General features: G+C 46.8%; 2 protein-coding genes across 5 annotated transcripts in view; one reads left to right on the top strand and one right to left on the bottom strand.

Annotated features, from left to right (window-relative positions):
• LOC112252984 (coiled-coil domain-containing protein 191-like) overlaps positions 1 to 3068 on the top strand; it is a 33746-nt gene extending 30678 nt beyond the window's left edge. The window contains exons 17-18 of the mRNA XM_042308468.1: positions 2364 to 2518; positions 2793 to 3068. Coding sequence (XP_042164402.1) covers positions 2364 to 2518; positions 2793 to 2961 — 324 coding nt within the window. The 3' untranslated portion in view covers positions 2962 to 3068. The remainder of the gene's footprint in view (positions 1 to 2363; positions 2519 to 2792) is intronic.
• Positions 3069 to 3195: 127 nt separating this feature from the next.
• LOC112252989 (palmitoyltransferase ZDHHC23-B) lies at positions 3196 to 12118 on the bottom strand. 4 transcript variants are annotated; one of them, XM_024424816.2, is made up of 5 exons: positions 11984 to 12118; positions 10531 to 10704; positions 9728 to 10420; positions 7956 to 8123; positions 3196 to 5786 (listed from the first exon to the last, which is right to left on the bottom strand). In XM_024424816.2, the coding sequence occupies exons 2-5, from the start codon at positions 10665 to 10667 to the stop codon at positions 5513 to 5515; spliced, it is 1272 nt and encodes a 423-aa protein (XP_024280584.1). In that variant the 5' UTR covers positions 10668 to 10704; positions 11984 to 12118; the 3' UTR covers positions 3196 to 5512. The 4 variants fall into 4 exon arrangements, with proteins under 4 accessions (XP_024280584.1, XP_024280583.1, XP_024280586.1 ...); XM_024424815.2 differs by lacking the exon at positions 11984 to 12118 and adding an exon at positions 11594 to 11977; XM_024424818.2 differs by lacking the exon at positions 11984 to 12118 and adding an exon at positions 11594 to 11977 and having other exon boundaries at positions 7956 to 8036.
• Positions 12119 to 12251: the final 133 nt, after the last annotated feature.

The following is a 12251-nucleotide window of genomic DNA, read 5'->3' as shown; positions in this document are numbered from 1 at the left end:
TGAGAAACCGGTCTTGAAGATCTCCAGAGATGGTCTGGGATGAGGTCGAGCTGGCATGTCGGACGGCCAGACCTCACAAGTCACAGTATTTCATCTGGAAGGAGAGGGGAGAAAGAGGTCAAAGCGTAGGGTAGTTCTGTGTGAGTGGGACCAGTGGACTCAATAGGCTGAGTGAATGATGAGCGGATGTCGTCAACCTTCTTTTCAAAGTGGTCAGCTGCAGAGAGGGAGGGGTAGGGGGTGGACGATTAAGGAGAGAGAAGGTGGATAAGAGTTTCCTAAGGTTAGAGGCAGAAGCTTTACATTTAGAGTGATAGAAAGTGGCTTTAGCAGCAGATACAGAGGAAGAGAAGGTAGAGGGGAGTGGTGTTTCCATTAGATCAGTAGGCAAACAGCCTCTAGTATAGATGAGGTCAAGCGTATTGCCTGCCTTGTGAGTTTGAGGGGACTGGGAAAGGGTGAGGTCAAAAGAGGCAAGGAGGGGAAAGAAACGGGTGGAAATAAATTAATCGAAGCCAGACGTTGGGAGGTTGAAGTCGCCCAATAAGAGCGGTGAGCCCATTGTCAGGAAATGAGCTTATCAAGGTGTCAAGCTCATTGAGGAATTCTCTAAGGGCACCTGATGGGTGATCGGGTAGGTGGACAAGTGAGTGAGTGAGGGAGAAAAGAGAAAATCTCCACTTAGGAAAAATGAGTAGCCCTGTGCCATCACCACGACAACCAGATGGTCTCAGACTATGCGAGAACAAGTAGTCAGATGAAGAGAGAGAAGCTGGAGTAGTAGTATTCTCTGGGGTGATCCAGGTCTCTGTCTGGGTCAATAAGGGCAGCATAGACTAAGATGAACACAGCGTTCTTGACCGCAGATCAGCAGGTCCAAACCCTGCCGGAGACAAGGAATACCTCATGGGTTGTGTGCGCAGGGTACACTAAATTAGAAGGGCTGCAGCCAAGGGGTGGGGAGTGTCTGTAAAACCTACAGGGAGAGGAGTGAACAGGCATATTAAAACACACAGTTGACAAAGCTACAAAAGAGCAGAATTAACTATTCTGAAAATAACTAGGTAAGATACTCAAGTAAGAGTAGAGCCTTTCTTTCCTTCCTTGAACAACACCGCAGAACAGTATTTTTTAATTAAACCTTTATTTAACTAGGCAAGTCAGTTAAGAACAGATTCTTATTTACAATGACGGCCTACACCGGCCAAACCCAGACGACGCTGGTCCAATTGTATGCCGCCCTATGGGACTCCCAATCATGGCCGGTTGTGATACAGCCTGGATTGTTTTGGCTACGGTCTTAGTTTTGGCCATGAGACTGCCACTGACATGACCGCCGCTGACAAACCAGGGCAGACTGAAGAACTAACTGCTGATTGCCTTGCAGAGGAGAAACCTCTCCCCCTCCAATACAGCCACTGATGACCAAAACAACAGTCACAAATTGCCCTGCCCCTTCATCCTGGTTGATGTGTCAACAATCATCTGCTAGTTATGAGCAGTGAGCAGTTCACACACCAAGTAGGCTACTGGGGAGAGGCAGCACCTAAAGTACATGGCCCTAGCTAGCTAGACAGTACTAGACAACAGATGAAGACAAAAATGAAACCTATCCCTCCTGGAGATATCAGGCGTTCTCTAGCTATACATAGAAGCATACACACTAACTCTCACACAAATAGAGACTGAGGCATACAAAAGGCCACTCTGTAATTTTCCCAACATAAATACATTTGAATACTGATCTCAGTTTAATAGTGACGCGGTGGGCAGTCTTTGGTATATCAGTCCCTATTGATATGGACATTCCTGTGTACTGTATCCAGACCTGACCCGTTATCCAGACCTGACCCGTTATCCAGACCTGACCCCTTATCCACCCCTGACCCCTTATCCACCCCTGACCCCTTATCCAGACCTGACCCGTTATCCACCCCTGACCCGTTATCCAGACCTGACCCCTTATCCACCCGACCCCTTATCCACCCCTGACCCCTTATCCAGACCTGACCCGTTATCTACCCCTGACCCCTTATCCACCCCTGACCCCTTATCCAGACCTGACCCGTTATCTACCCCTGACCCCTTATCCAGACCTGACCCCTTATCCACCCCTGACCCGTTATCCACCCCTGACCCCTTATCCACCCCTGACCCGTTATCCACCCCTGACCCCTTATCCACCCCTGACCCGTTATCCACCCCTGACCCCTTATCTACCCCTGACCCCTTATCCACCCCTGACCCCTTATCCACCCCTGACCCCTTATCTAGCCCTGACCCGTTATCCACCCCTGACCCGTTATCCACCCCTGACCCGTTATCCAGACCTGACCCGTTCTGTTTTACATGTTCTGGCTCAGCTGAAGGATCAATGCATGGTTCTGGAAGGGCGGGCTGAGCGGTTCTGGCGCACGCATACTCTGAAGAAGGCTCTGATTGGACTGCTAGATCACGTGACCCAGGAGAGGATGGCAGATTGGGATCGGGAGCAGCAGGCTCAGGAACACAGTACCAGGTGGGTGTGTTTACCTGGGCCTTTACTGCCTGTACCAATAACACCTGTCCTAGAAACATGACACCTGTCCTAGAAACATGACACCTGTCCTAGCCACCTGATCCTACTGTGTAAGATGCAGACATGCTCCATATGTAGGACCTGACTGTATAATCGCTTGTTGTTGTAAGGGATTTCTAAGTTGTTCTGTTTGCTTCTCTCTGTCCCCTCTCTGTCCTGTGTGTGCATGTCTGTCTGTCCCACTTGGTTTCTCTCCTCTCCGTCCTTGTCCCAGGCGGGCGGTGCGGAGCTGTTTCCAAGCCTGGAGACGGTATCCGGGGTGGCTGCGTGAGGAGAGAGGGAGGGAGACCAGGAGGGAGCAGCTGAGACGCCGAGTGGCAGAGGTCCTCCCTGACTTCTGCTCTTCTCCTCTGGACTGTACCTGGGAACAAGGCCCTCTGTGACCCACAGGACACACACATGTACAGTAGACATACGTACAGTACACTCAGACAGACAGGCAGGCAGGCAGAGAATACTTGCATAGAGGATAAATCAGTGGATAGGACCCAAAGCAGATGATTAAGTTGCTGCTGTAACAAGCACACACATACCAGCTGTTGGTCTACCTTCATTACCTGAGAAAGGTGGATACAGTTTGGAAACTTTTGTAACAGCAATGACTCTTAAAATTGCAGTTAAAATTCAGGTTATTTAATATTTTTGAAGTCACAGTTTGATGCAGTTTGACAAGAGCTTGAAGCCATACAAAATAAAAAGCATTATGTTATTCATATCACCATAAACGATTCTCACTGTGGGTAGTCTGTCGAAGTTGTTCTCCCACAACTCTGTGCTTTTGTTGTTTTATTCTCTTAAGTCCTGTGTAGCACAGTTGGTAGAGCATGGTGCTTTCAGCCAGAACATGTAAAAGGGCTTTGGGCCAGTAACTGAAAGGTTGCTGGTTTCAATCCCTGTGCTGACTAGGTGAAAAAAATCAATATTCCCTTGAGCAAGGCACTTTATCCTAATTGCTTCTGTAAGCAAATGACTAAAATGTAAATGTTATGTTTAATGCAACAACACTTCATCTTCACAGAGATGTATCAACACGATGCGGTTTGATAAATACCCATAACCTATGTTTCCTTCTGAAGCTCACAGGAACTGTTGTACATAAAAATAACATATAGTGACAACAGCTGTTCCTTTCTTGAGGAGTGTTAATCAGTGTTGAAAGGAACGTCTAGGGCTTCATTTTATTTTGGTCATGTGGTTTGGTCACCTCTCCCATCAAAGGCACTTCAACTGAGGAGGGAGAGAGCGAGAGAATGGTAGAAGGACCCTGGAAGGAGATTGCGTGAGGAAAATGAAGAGAGAGAGGGAGCGTGAGACAGATCGATGGAGAGATAGAGATGGATGAAAGGTGCACGGAGCAATTGCAGCACTAGAATGGGAGAAAAGGTCAGGGAGAGAGAGAGAGGGGTAGAGATGGTGAGATTTGATTGAGGCTGTCAGTCAGTGAAGTTAACAGAAGTGGTTGTGTGTTATTGTAGCCTATGGTTCAGCTCAGGGACGGTATTGTGGGGGGCGCTACTTCACAACAGAACTGATCACTGTGACACCTTAACAAAGGCTTGTGATTTCAGACTGGCTCGGCCTCCCTCCCAGTCCCAGACAGATTAGGGAAGGAGAGGACAGAAAGACTGACTGGGGAGAACAGAAAGACATAATAGATAGGGAGGGGAAATACAGACAGACAAGGTAGAAGACTGATTAACAGGAGAGAGGGAGATGTCTTTACAGTCTGAGGTGTGGAGATATGCTGCCATCTGGTGGTGAAAGATAGTACAGCAGCCACATCCTCCAACTCTTGTCCATATTTATTTTCATTTATTTAACCAGGCAAGTCAGTTAAGAACAAATTCTTATTTACAACGGTGGGCCAATTGTGCGCCGCCCTATGGGACTCTCGATCATGGCCGGTTGTGATACAGCCCGGGATCGAACCAGGGTCTGTAGTGACGCCTCTATCACAGGGTAGGGTGAAGTTGCGCCCCCCCCCCCTCCAGACTGATCTACGCTCAGTTTTATGTACTTCCCCCTAACGGTTAAAGTCAGATTGTATGAGGGTAAGAGATGACTCTAGATCTGTAGGCAACTTCTACCTGGATCGTCCAATTGATCAATGACTTCTAACATGCTGACCACACCGCTCGCGTCGCAAAATCAATGTACACATACATGTTATTCAATCATCGCACCCACACTGCTCACGAGCGTACGCGTAGCCAGGCGCTAAAATAGAACTTGGTTCTATTTGTGACGCTTGATGAATCCCACCTCATTGGTTTTTAGGAGCATATACCCACTGGGTGATTGAAAGATGAACTGAGCTTCAGCGGTAGTGGTAACGCACCTTGAAGTTGTTTGCCAACCACCATATAAAGTCCAGAGTTGAAAACAGGAGGAGCGATTACTTGATATTTCAACCTCCGTGTCCTGATCGCATCTGGTGTGGGTGGACAAAATCAACATGCGCACGAGCGGTCTGGTCAGCATGTAACGATGCCATTATGCTGTTGAGCAGCTCAGCTACACCAGAGGAGAGTTCAACAAAGCTTCTGTTTGCGGTGAACATGTTGCCAGAGTAATAATTTGAGTTGAATAAATATTCCAAAATGTTACAGTGAAACGTTTTGTAATGATTTTCTGTGGCTTTTTAGCGACAGTATTCAAACTGAAAATGACTTAACTACTCCTACTAAATATAGTAGAAAGTCTACATGGCCACTTGATTTTGTAGCGGCAGTTAAGACCTGAAACCGACACTTACGTTCACCGCACACTACCTTCTGACTGTTAGCTAACGTTAGCGAATGGTCGTGGCTAACACAAAACAAATGGAATATGTTAGCTAACATTAGCCAATGTTCGCAAACTATTTTCCTTGTTGAACGCACCCCAGGTCAGTGAGGCTGGGCCAGGGGGTGTCCGGGCCTTCTCCAATGTCAGCTACACCAGGTCAGTGAGGCTGGGCCAGGGGGCGTCCGGGCCTTCTCCCATGGTCAGGAACTCTGCCCAGTTGCCACGGAAACCATGTGAGTAGACTCCTGTGTCAACGACAAGGCCCCAGTAGAGACTGTGGGCAGTCTTGTCTCGGAGAGCGGTGCGCGCCTCTCGCTCCGTCACATTGTAGCTGACATTGATGAGCTGCAGGACCAGCAGGTGTAGTAGTCCACTAGTCACTATGCAGCTATACCACGCACAGGTGAAACACAGCGCTGAGCTGGAACACACACACACACACACTGAATAGAGGACATGACTCATACATTCCTGAAAACCATCTCTAGCCCAAACCCTCTATTTTTGGAAACCAGATGTGTTAACAATGGGCTAAGAGGAGCTTTAATACACAGATTCCACCTATCTGGTTTCTACAGATCTACAAAACACCCATGGGAGAGGGTAGGGGCTATACATATACAGATCTACAAAACACCCATGGGGGAGGGAAGGGGCTATACATATACAGATCTACAAAACACCCATGGGGGAGGGAAGGGGCTATACATATACAGATCTACAAAACACCCATGGGAGAGGGTAGGGGATATACATATACAGATCTACAAAACACCCATGGGGGAGGGTAGGGGCTATACATATACAGATCTACAAAACACCCATGGGGGAGGGAAGGGGCTATACATATACAGATCTACAAAACACCCATGGGGGAGGGAAGGGGCTATACATATACAGATCTACAAAACACCCATGGGGGAGGGAAGGGGCTATACATATACAGATCTACAAAACACCCATGGGGGAGGGTAGGGGCTATACATATACAGATCTACAAAACACCCATGGGAGAGGGAAGGGGCTATACATATACAGATCTACAAAACACCCATGGGAGAGGGTAGGGGCTATACATATACAGATCTACAAAACACCCATGGGGGAGGGTAGGGGCTATACATATACAGATCTACAAAACACCCATGGGGGAGGGAAGGGGCTATACATATACAGATCTACAAAACACCCATGGGGGAGGGAGGGGCTATACATATACAGATCTACAAAACACCCATGGGAGAGGGGAGGGGCTATACATATACAGATCTACAAAACACCCATGGGAGAGGGAAGGGGCTATACATATACAAATCTGAGCAACATAACATTTATTACAGTGCTGAGTGGGAGACAAAATGGCAGTTACACTACACACATAACAACAAAACAAGCATTATCAGTAAACACACACACACATTTACCCTTACACAACCATGCTGAGCCACAGTAACTGCTCTGTAAATCTGGGTCAGTAGTAGGGCAGGTAGGGGAAAATATAATGATGAAGTCTCTTATAGAAACTTCAATCAACCTACATTTCCCCTATAAATATCCAATTATTCCAAAACATCACAGCTTTAAGTGTCCCAGACAAAAGAAAATAATGCTTTGATGCAAATAAAAAACACTTGTTCCCTTAGAGTCACCAGGATTGGAATTACGAACAGTTGTTTGTTCGTTATGTTCGACTGTGGTGAATGAGCCTACAGCAGCCAAGGTGATAATGGCTGGGGTCATTTTTGCTTGTGTTTCCTGTTCTCCAAATAGCATTTTAAAGTGTTTAAATTGTAAAGAAATGCAGTAAATGAGCTTCAACTTTCAACCCGCTCCCCGACCTCACTAAAACCGTGGTTACGGCCCTGGTGCCAGTGGGTATTTTAGGACACTATTGATCACCACCTCATACACCACCTCATTTTAGCCTCTAATGCCTAACATGCTGACTACACTGCTCGCGTCTCATGCGTTGCAGAATAAATGTACACATACATGGTATTCCATCATTGCACCCACACTGTTTGCGAGAGTTAACGAGCGTCCACGTAGCCAGGCGCTAAAATAGAACTTGGTTCTATTTGTGATGCTTGATGCGCTGCAAGTTCCGCCTCTCCCATCTCCTCATTGGTTTTTAGTAGCATATGCCCACGTGTGTGTGATTGAAAGATGAACTGAGGTCCACACTCCAGTCGGTTGTGGTAATGCACCTAACATTGGTTGCCAACCGCCATATAAAGTCCAAAGAAGAAGCCTGAAGGAGATATTACTCAAAACAAACTTTTACCCTTTGATCTGTGGATTAATTGTCAGAGTAGAGGACCTTGTGCATTTCAGGTAAAATAGCCACCCAATGTTAATTTACCAGGACAAATGAGCTAGCAACAGCAAGGTAGCTGGTTAAATTGCCATAAATATTTCATGCTTTTTGACCTGTCCCCAAATTAATATAATTGTTTCAGAGTTTGTTATGATATTTCAACCTGCGTGTCCTGATCGCATCTGGTGTGGGTGGACAAAATCGACATGCACGCGTGCGGTCTGGTCAGCATGTAACAGCTTGTGTGTGTGCATTATGTATGGTGTGTGTTACCTGTGCTGGTTGTAGACGCCAGGGCAGTAGACCAGAGCGGTGACAAGGTTCTGTTGAGGACACACGCTGCGCAGCACCAGACTGATCCCATACAGAGAGGTCAACAGGAAGAGGAGGAGTGTCAACAGGAAGCTGCGGTGATTGGACTGGCCCACACAGCTGTTTATCCTACCACAGTGTTGACATGACACACACACAGACACAGACAGCCAATACACTGTACTAAGATCATTGGGTTACACCACACACAGTACAGCGCTGACTAATTTGGATGAGAGCACCTGCTGCTAAATTAATATAATGTACAGTTGAAGTCGGAAGTTTACATACACTTAGGTTGGAGCCATTAAAACTTGTTTTTCAACCACTCCACAAATTTCTTGTTAACAAACTATAGTTTTGGCAAGTCAGTTAGGACATCTACTTTGTGCATGACACAAGTAATTTTTCCAACATTTGTTTACATACAGATTATTTCACTTATAATTCAGTCTCACAATTCCAGTGGGTCAGAAGTTTACATACACCAAGTTGACTGTGCCTTTAAACAGCTTGGAAAATTCCAGAAATGTATGTAATGGCTTTAGAAGCTTCTGATAGGCTAATTGACATAATTTGAGTCAATTGGAGGTGTACCTGTATTTCAAGGCCTACCTTCAAACTCAGTGCCTCTTTGCTTGACATCATGGGAAAATCTAAAGAAATCAGCCAAGACTTCAGAAAAATAATTGTAGACCTCCACAAGTCTGGTTCATCCTTGGGAGCAATTTCCAAACACCTGAAGGTACCACGTTCATCTGTACAAACAATAGTACGCAAATATAAACACCATGGGACCACAGAGCCGTCATACCGCTCAGGAAGGAGACGCGTTCTGTCTCCTAGAGATGAACGTACTTTGGTACAAAAAGTGCAAATCAATCACGTGTGTGATCATGGAGACGCGTTAAGCTTGGTCGCAAATGGGTCTTCCAAATGGACAATGACCTCAAGCATACTTCCAAAGTTGTGGCAAAATGGCTTAAGGACAGCAAAGTCAAGGTATTGGAGTGGCCATCACAAAGCCCTGACCTTAATCCTATAGAAAATGTGTGGGCAGAACTGAAAAAGCGTGTGTGATCATGGAGGCCTTACAAACCTGACTCAGTTACACCAGCCCTGTCAGGAGGAATGTGCCAAAATTCACCCAACTTATTTTTGGAAGCTTGTGGAAGGCTACCCTAAATGTTTGACCCAAGTTAAACAATTTAAAGGCAAGGCTACCAAATACTAATTGAGTGCGTGAACTTCTGACCCACTGGGAATGTGATGAAAGAAATAAAAGTTTAAATAGATCATTCTCTCTACTATTATTCTGACATTTCACATTCTTAAAATAAAGTGGTGATCTTAACTGACCTTAAATGTCAGGAATTGCAAAAAACAGTTTACATACACCTTAGCCAAATACATTTAAACTTCTGACTTCAACTGTAAGATGTACTTAGAACCATGATTACACCAAACACACACACACACACACACACGTCTAAAGGGTTTGAAGGTTATTATTTTTGCACGATTGTGTGTGTGTTACAGATCAGTGAGTTTCTCAGACACACAGGCCTATGGCTGATGACAGAGACAAGAGAATGTCACTGATAATTGCTGAGACATTGCTTCTTAGGTCTGGCATGACACTGCGGAGACATTGCTTTGACGTGGCTGTGTAATAATTGACAGATGAGCCTCCTGTGTGTCCAGGCAGACAGAGGTGTTTTAATGGGACCCACCAGACACAGTGGTGGTCCAGCCTCAGGACACAGATGTCACAGATCCTGCAGTGTCCCGCCCTGGGGGGCCGCAAAACCCTGCACACAGAGCACCAGTTCCTGCTCTGCCCACTATCCATCTGCTCCACCCCCTGGCCCTGCTGTTCCGACCCACTACCCCGATTGGCAAGCATTACTTCCTGCCCGACCCCGTTGTGGCCGGGGTCTCTGTCCGGTGGAGGGCTGTGATAGGTCACTGTGCTGTGGACGTAAGCCGGGTGTGGCCATATGTAGCGAGGTTCTCTCTTGGTGTGGACAAGGGCAGCCAGAGTCAGGGCCACCCCCAAGGTCACTGTGCCCAACTGGGTCAGCCCTACACCCCCCCTGGGGAAGATCTCGGTGAGGAAGAGGTAGTACATGTAGCCCAGAGAGAACAGACTCAGGCTGAGAAAGAACAGGGTCCGGCCCTTCTTGCGGTGGGTGACATAGTAGTACCATAGAACCAGGACCGGTAGAGCAGTCAGAACAACTATACCCAACAGGAAGTGAAGGGCTGCGACGTGTAGGAGGACAGGAAGTAGGAGCAGCGGGGGGAGCACCGATAGGTCAACACGCCGGGCTCCACCCCAGAACCAGGGAACACGGAGGCGGTCGGTCATCACAGTAACCAGATGGGACAGTGAGTTGGCCTTCTGGGGCTCTTTTTTCAACCATCTGAGGGAGAGAAGCAGACATTCACTTTCTGATGTGATACCAAACTGGATGAAGAAGCATTAGCTAAGAGTGTGAAGGTAACTGGCCGTAGATGGGTAAGCCACTCTCACCTGTCACAGGCATCGTCCAGGTCCTCACAGTCACAGCAGCAGGCTGCCACATGGCTCCGCTCCCCCTGACGGTCCACATACTCACAGCAGCACAGAGGCTCATCCTGCTCCAACGCCTTATTGGCTCGCTTCTTCATGACGGACAGCCAGGGAGCCTGGAAAGTGATCAGTCTCCTGTGGGGAACGAGCCAACAGGAAGGGATGGAGATGAGTGGTGTGTGCGTGTCCTAGTCTCATGGCGGTGCAGATAGATAAATGTGTGGCAGGGACTGGTTAATCATTTTTAGATTGGTAGTTAGTCTAGCCAGCTATCTAAACTTGTAGTAATCATGGCTGAATACTGACAAATAATTTTGATTCCTATATCGGTCCACTAATACAGAACCAGTAAAGGCCCAGTGCAGTTTTTCATGGGGCAGCACCCCTATTTCCCGCGGCTCTGTTGTCCAATGAACCATTAGTATAGATCTCTGAGAAGTCTTGCAAATGAGGGAGGCGAGAGGAACGTGTAGGGGGCTTCCGTATTAGCTCTATGGCATTGGCTGTCATTGAAAATCCGAACCGGAGACGGGAGTGGTTTATTTCTCGGTGGTCTCCAATGCGCTTTTACGCAGAGGTCACTGCTACCGAAATGGGCTCTCAGCGGGGCGCAAGACTGGTGTTTCTGCCAGCCAGTCCGTGAAGACCTGTGCGTATCAAATGTCACATCCGCTCTGGCCTAGAGAAAGGCCAGTGGAGTAAATGCCTTTCCTTCCTCAATTGTTAAAAAGTTACTAGAAAATGAAGCCCATGTTTTTTTCCCCCTCAGTTAACCCAGGGAATAGTGAATGCATATATACTTGGCTTTTTTCGACTCCCCGATCGAATGTAGCCTATCTGAATGCTGTAGCAGACGATTGTCTGCCTTAACCCTAAAGCCCTGGATAAAATGTCACCGTCTTGAAAGTTGATACGAAGTATCGTTACATGCGTCAAGATTAGCGGTTACCAGTTGACTCTATACTTAATAACCCTATCGTTAACTACAAACATGTCACGTGGAATGGAAAATAGCATAACCTACCAGTATTCGTGTAGTTTGCTGAAAACGAATCATATGTGCTACTTCCTTACAAAAACTGTAGGCTGGGCTACATTAGAAACTGCTTTACTGAACTGTCGCGGAAATGACAGACTGGTGGCCACAGACAACGGTGTTCGCAACCGCATATGTCTAAACGTGTTCAACTGAATGTAGCCTAGATATGCAACTGATTTAGGCTACCTGCCCAACAGTGTTGTCAATCCAACAAGGTACAGTATTTTGTCGTCTCCCTTCCGACATAAAAGACCGCACGATACTATTGTGCCACGGAAAGCACCGGAACCCTATAATCGCTCCATTTAACCCTTTCAAAAGGCTGCTCATCTCCGATGGTATGTTTTGTATTAAAAGTGAGGTCTTCAAATATACCTCCTCCTCCGTCACTGGTGTAATCTTATCAGGCAAGCCTGCCTCTCCTGTTTACAGAGCGGCAGGGCAAGTGTCTTTCTCCCTCAGACTTCTGACGTCAATACAGGGAGTAACCCTTTCCTTTCCGGAGGTGAACTTTTGCCAATGCGCATCAAGACAAGGTAGTCCTATTGTCTATCAACAATCCCATGTTCAATGAAATAAGCAAACATTAAGCCTATTATAGGCTAACTTGCAAGCTATTTGGGTCCAACGTCAAGTTGTTTCT

Source organism: Oncorhynchus tshawytscha, linkage group LG29, assembly GCF_018296145.1.
Source record: "Oncorhynchus tshawytscha isolate Ot180627B linkage group LG29, Otsh_v2.0, whole genome shotgun sequence".
NCBI classification, from domain to species: domain Eukaryota; kingdom Metazoa; phylum Chordata; class Actinopteri; order Salmoniformes; family Salmonidae; genus Oncorhynchus; species Oncorhynchus tshawytscha.
Note: the sequence above shows the minus strand (reverse complement) of the source record. Positions and strands in the feature narration are given on the sequence as shown.

Excerpts from the sequence above, each read along its gene's own strand:
- LOC112252989 (XM_024424816.2), bottom strand. The coding sequence starts at position 10,667 with ATGAAGAAGCGAGCCAATAAGGCGTTGGAGCAGGATGAGCCTCTGTGC. Across the intron at positions 8,124-9,727 it reads CTGGACCACCACTGTGTCTG|GATAAACAGCTGTGTGGGCC; the intron begins GTGGGTCCCATT and ends ACACTGTGGTAG. Across the intron at positions 5,787-7,955 it reads GGCGTCTACAACCAGCACAG|CTCAGCGCTGTGTTTCACCT; the intron begins GTAACACACACC and ends TGTGTGTTCCAG.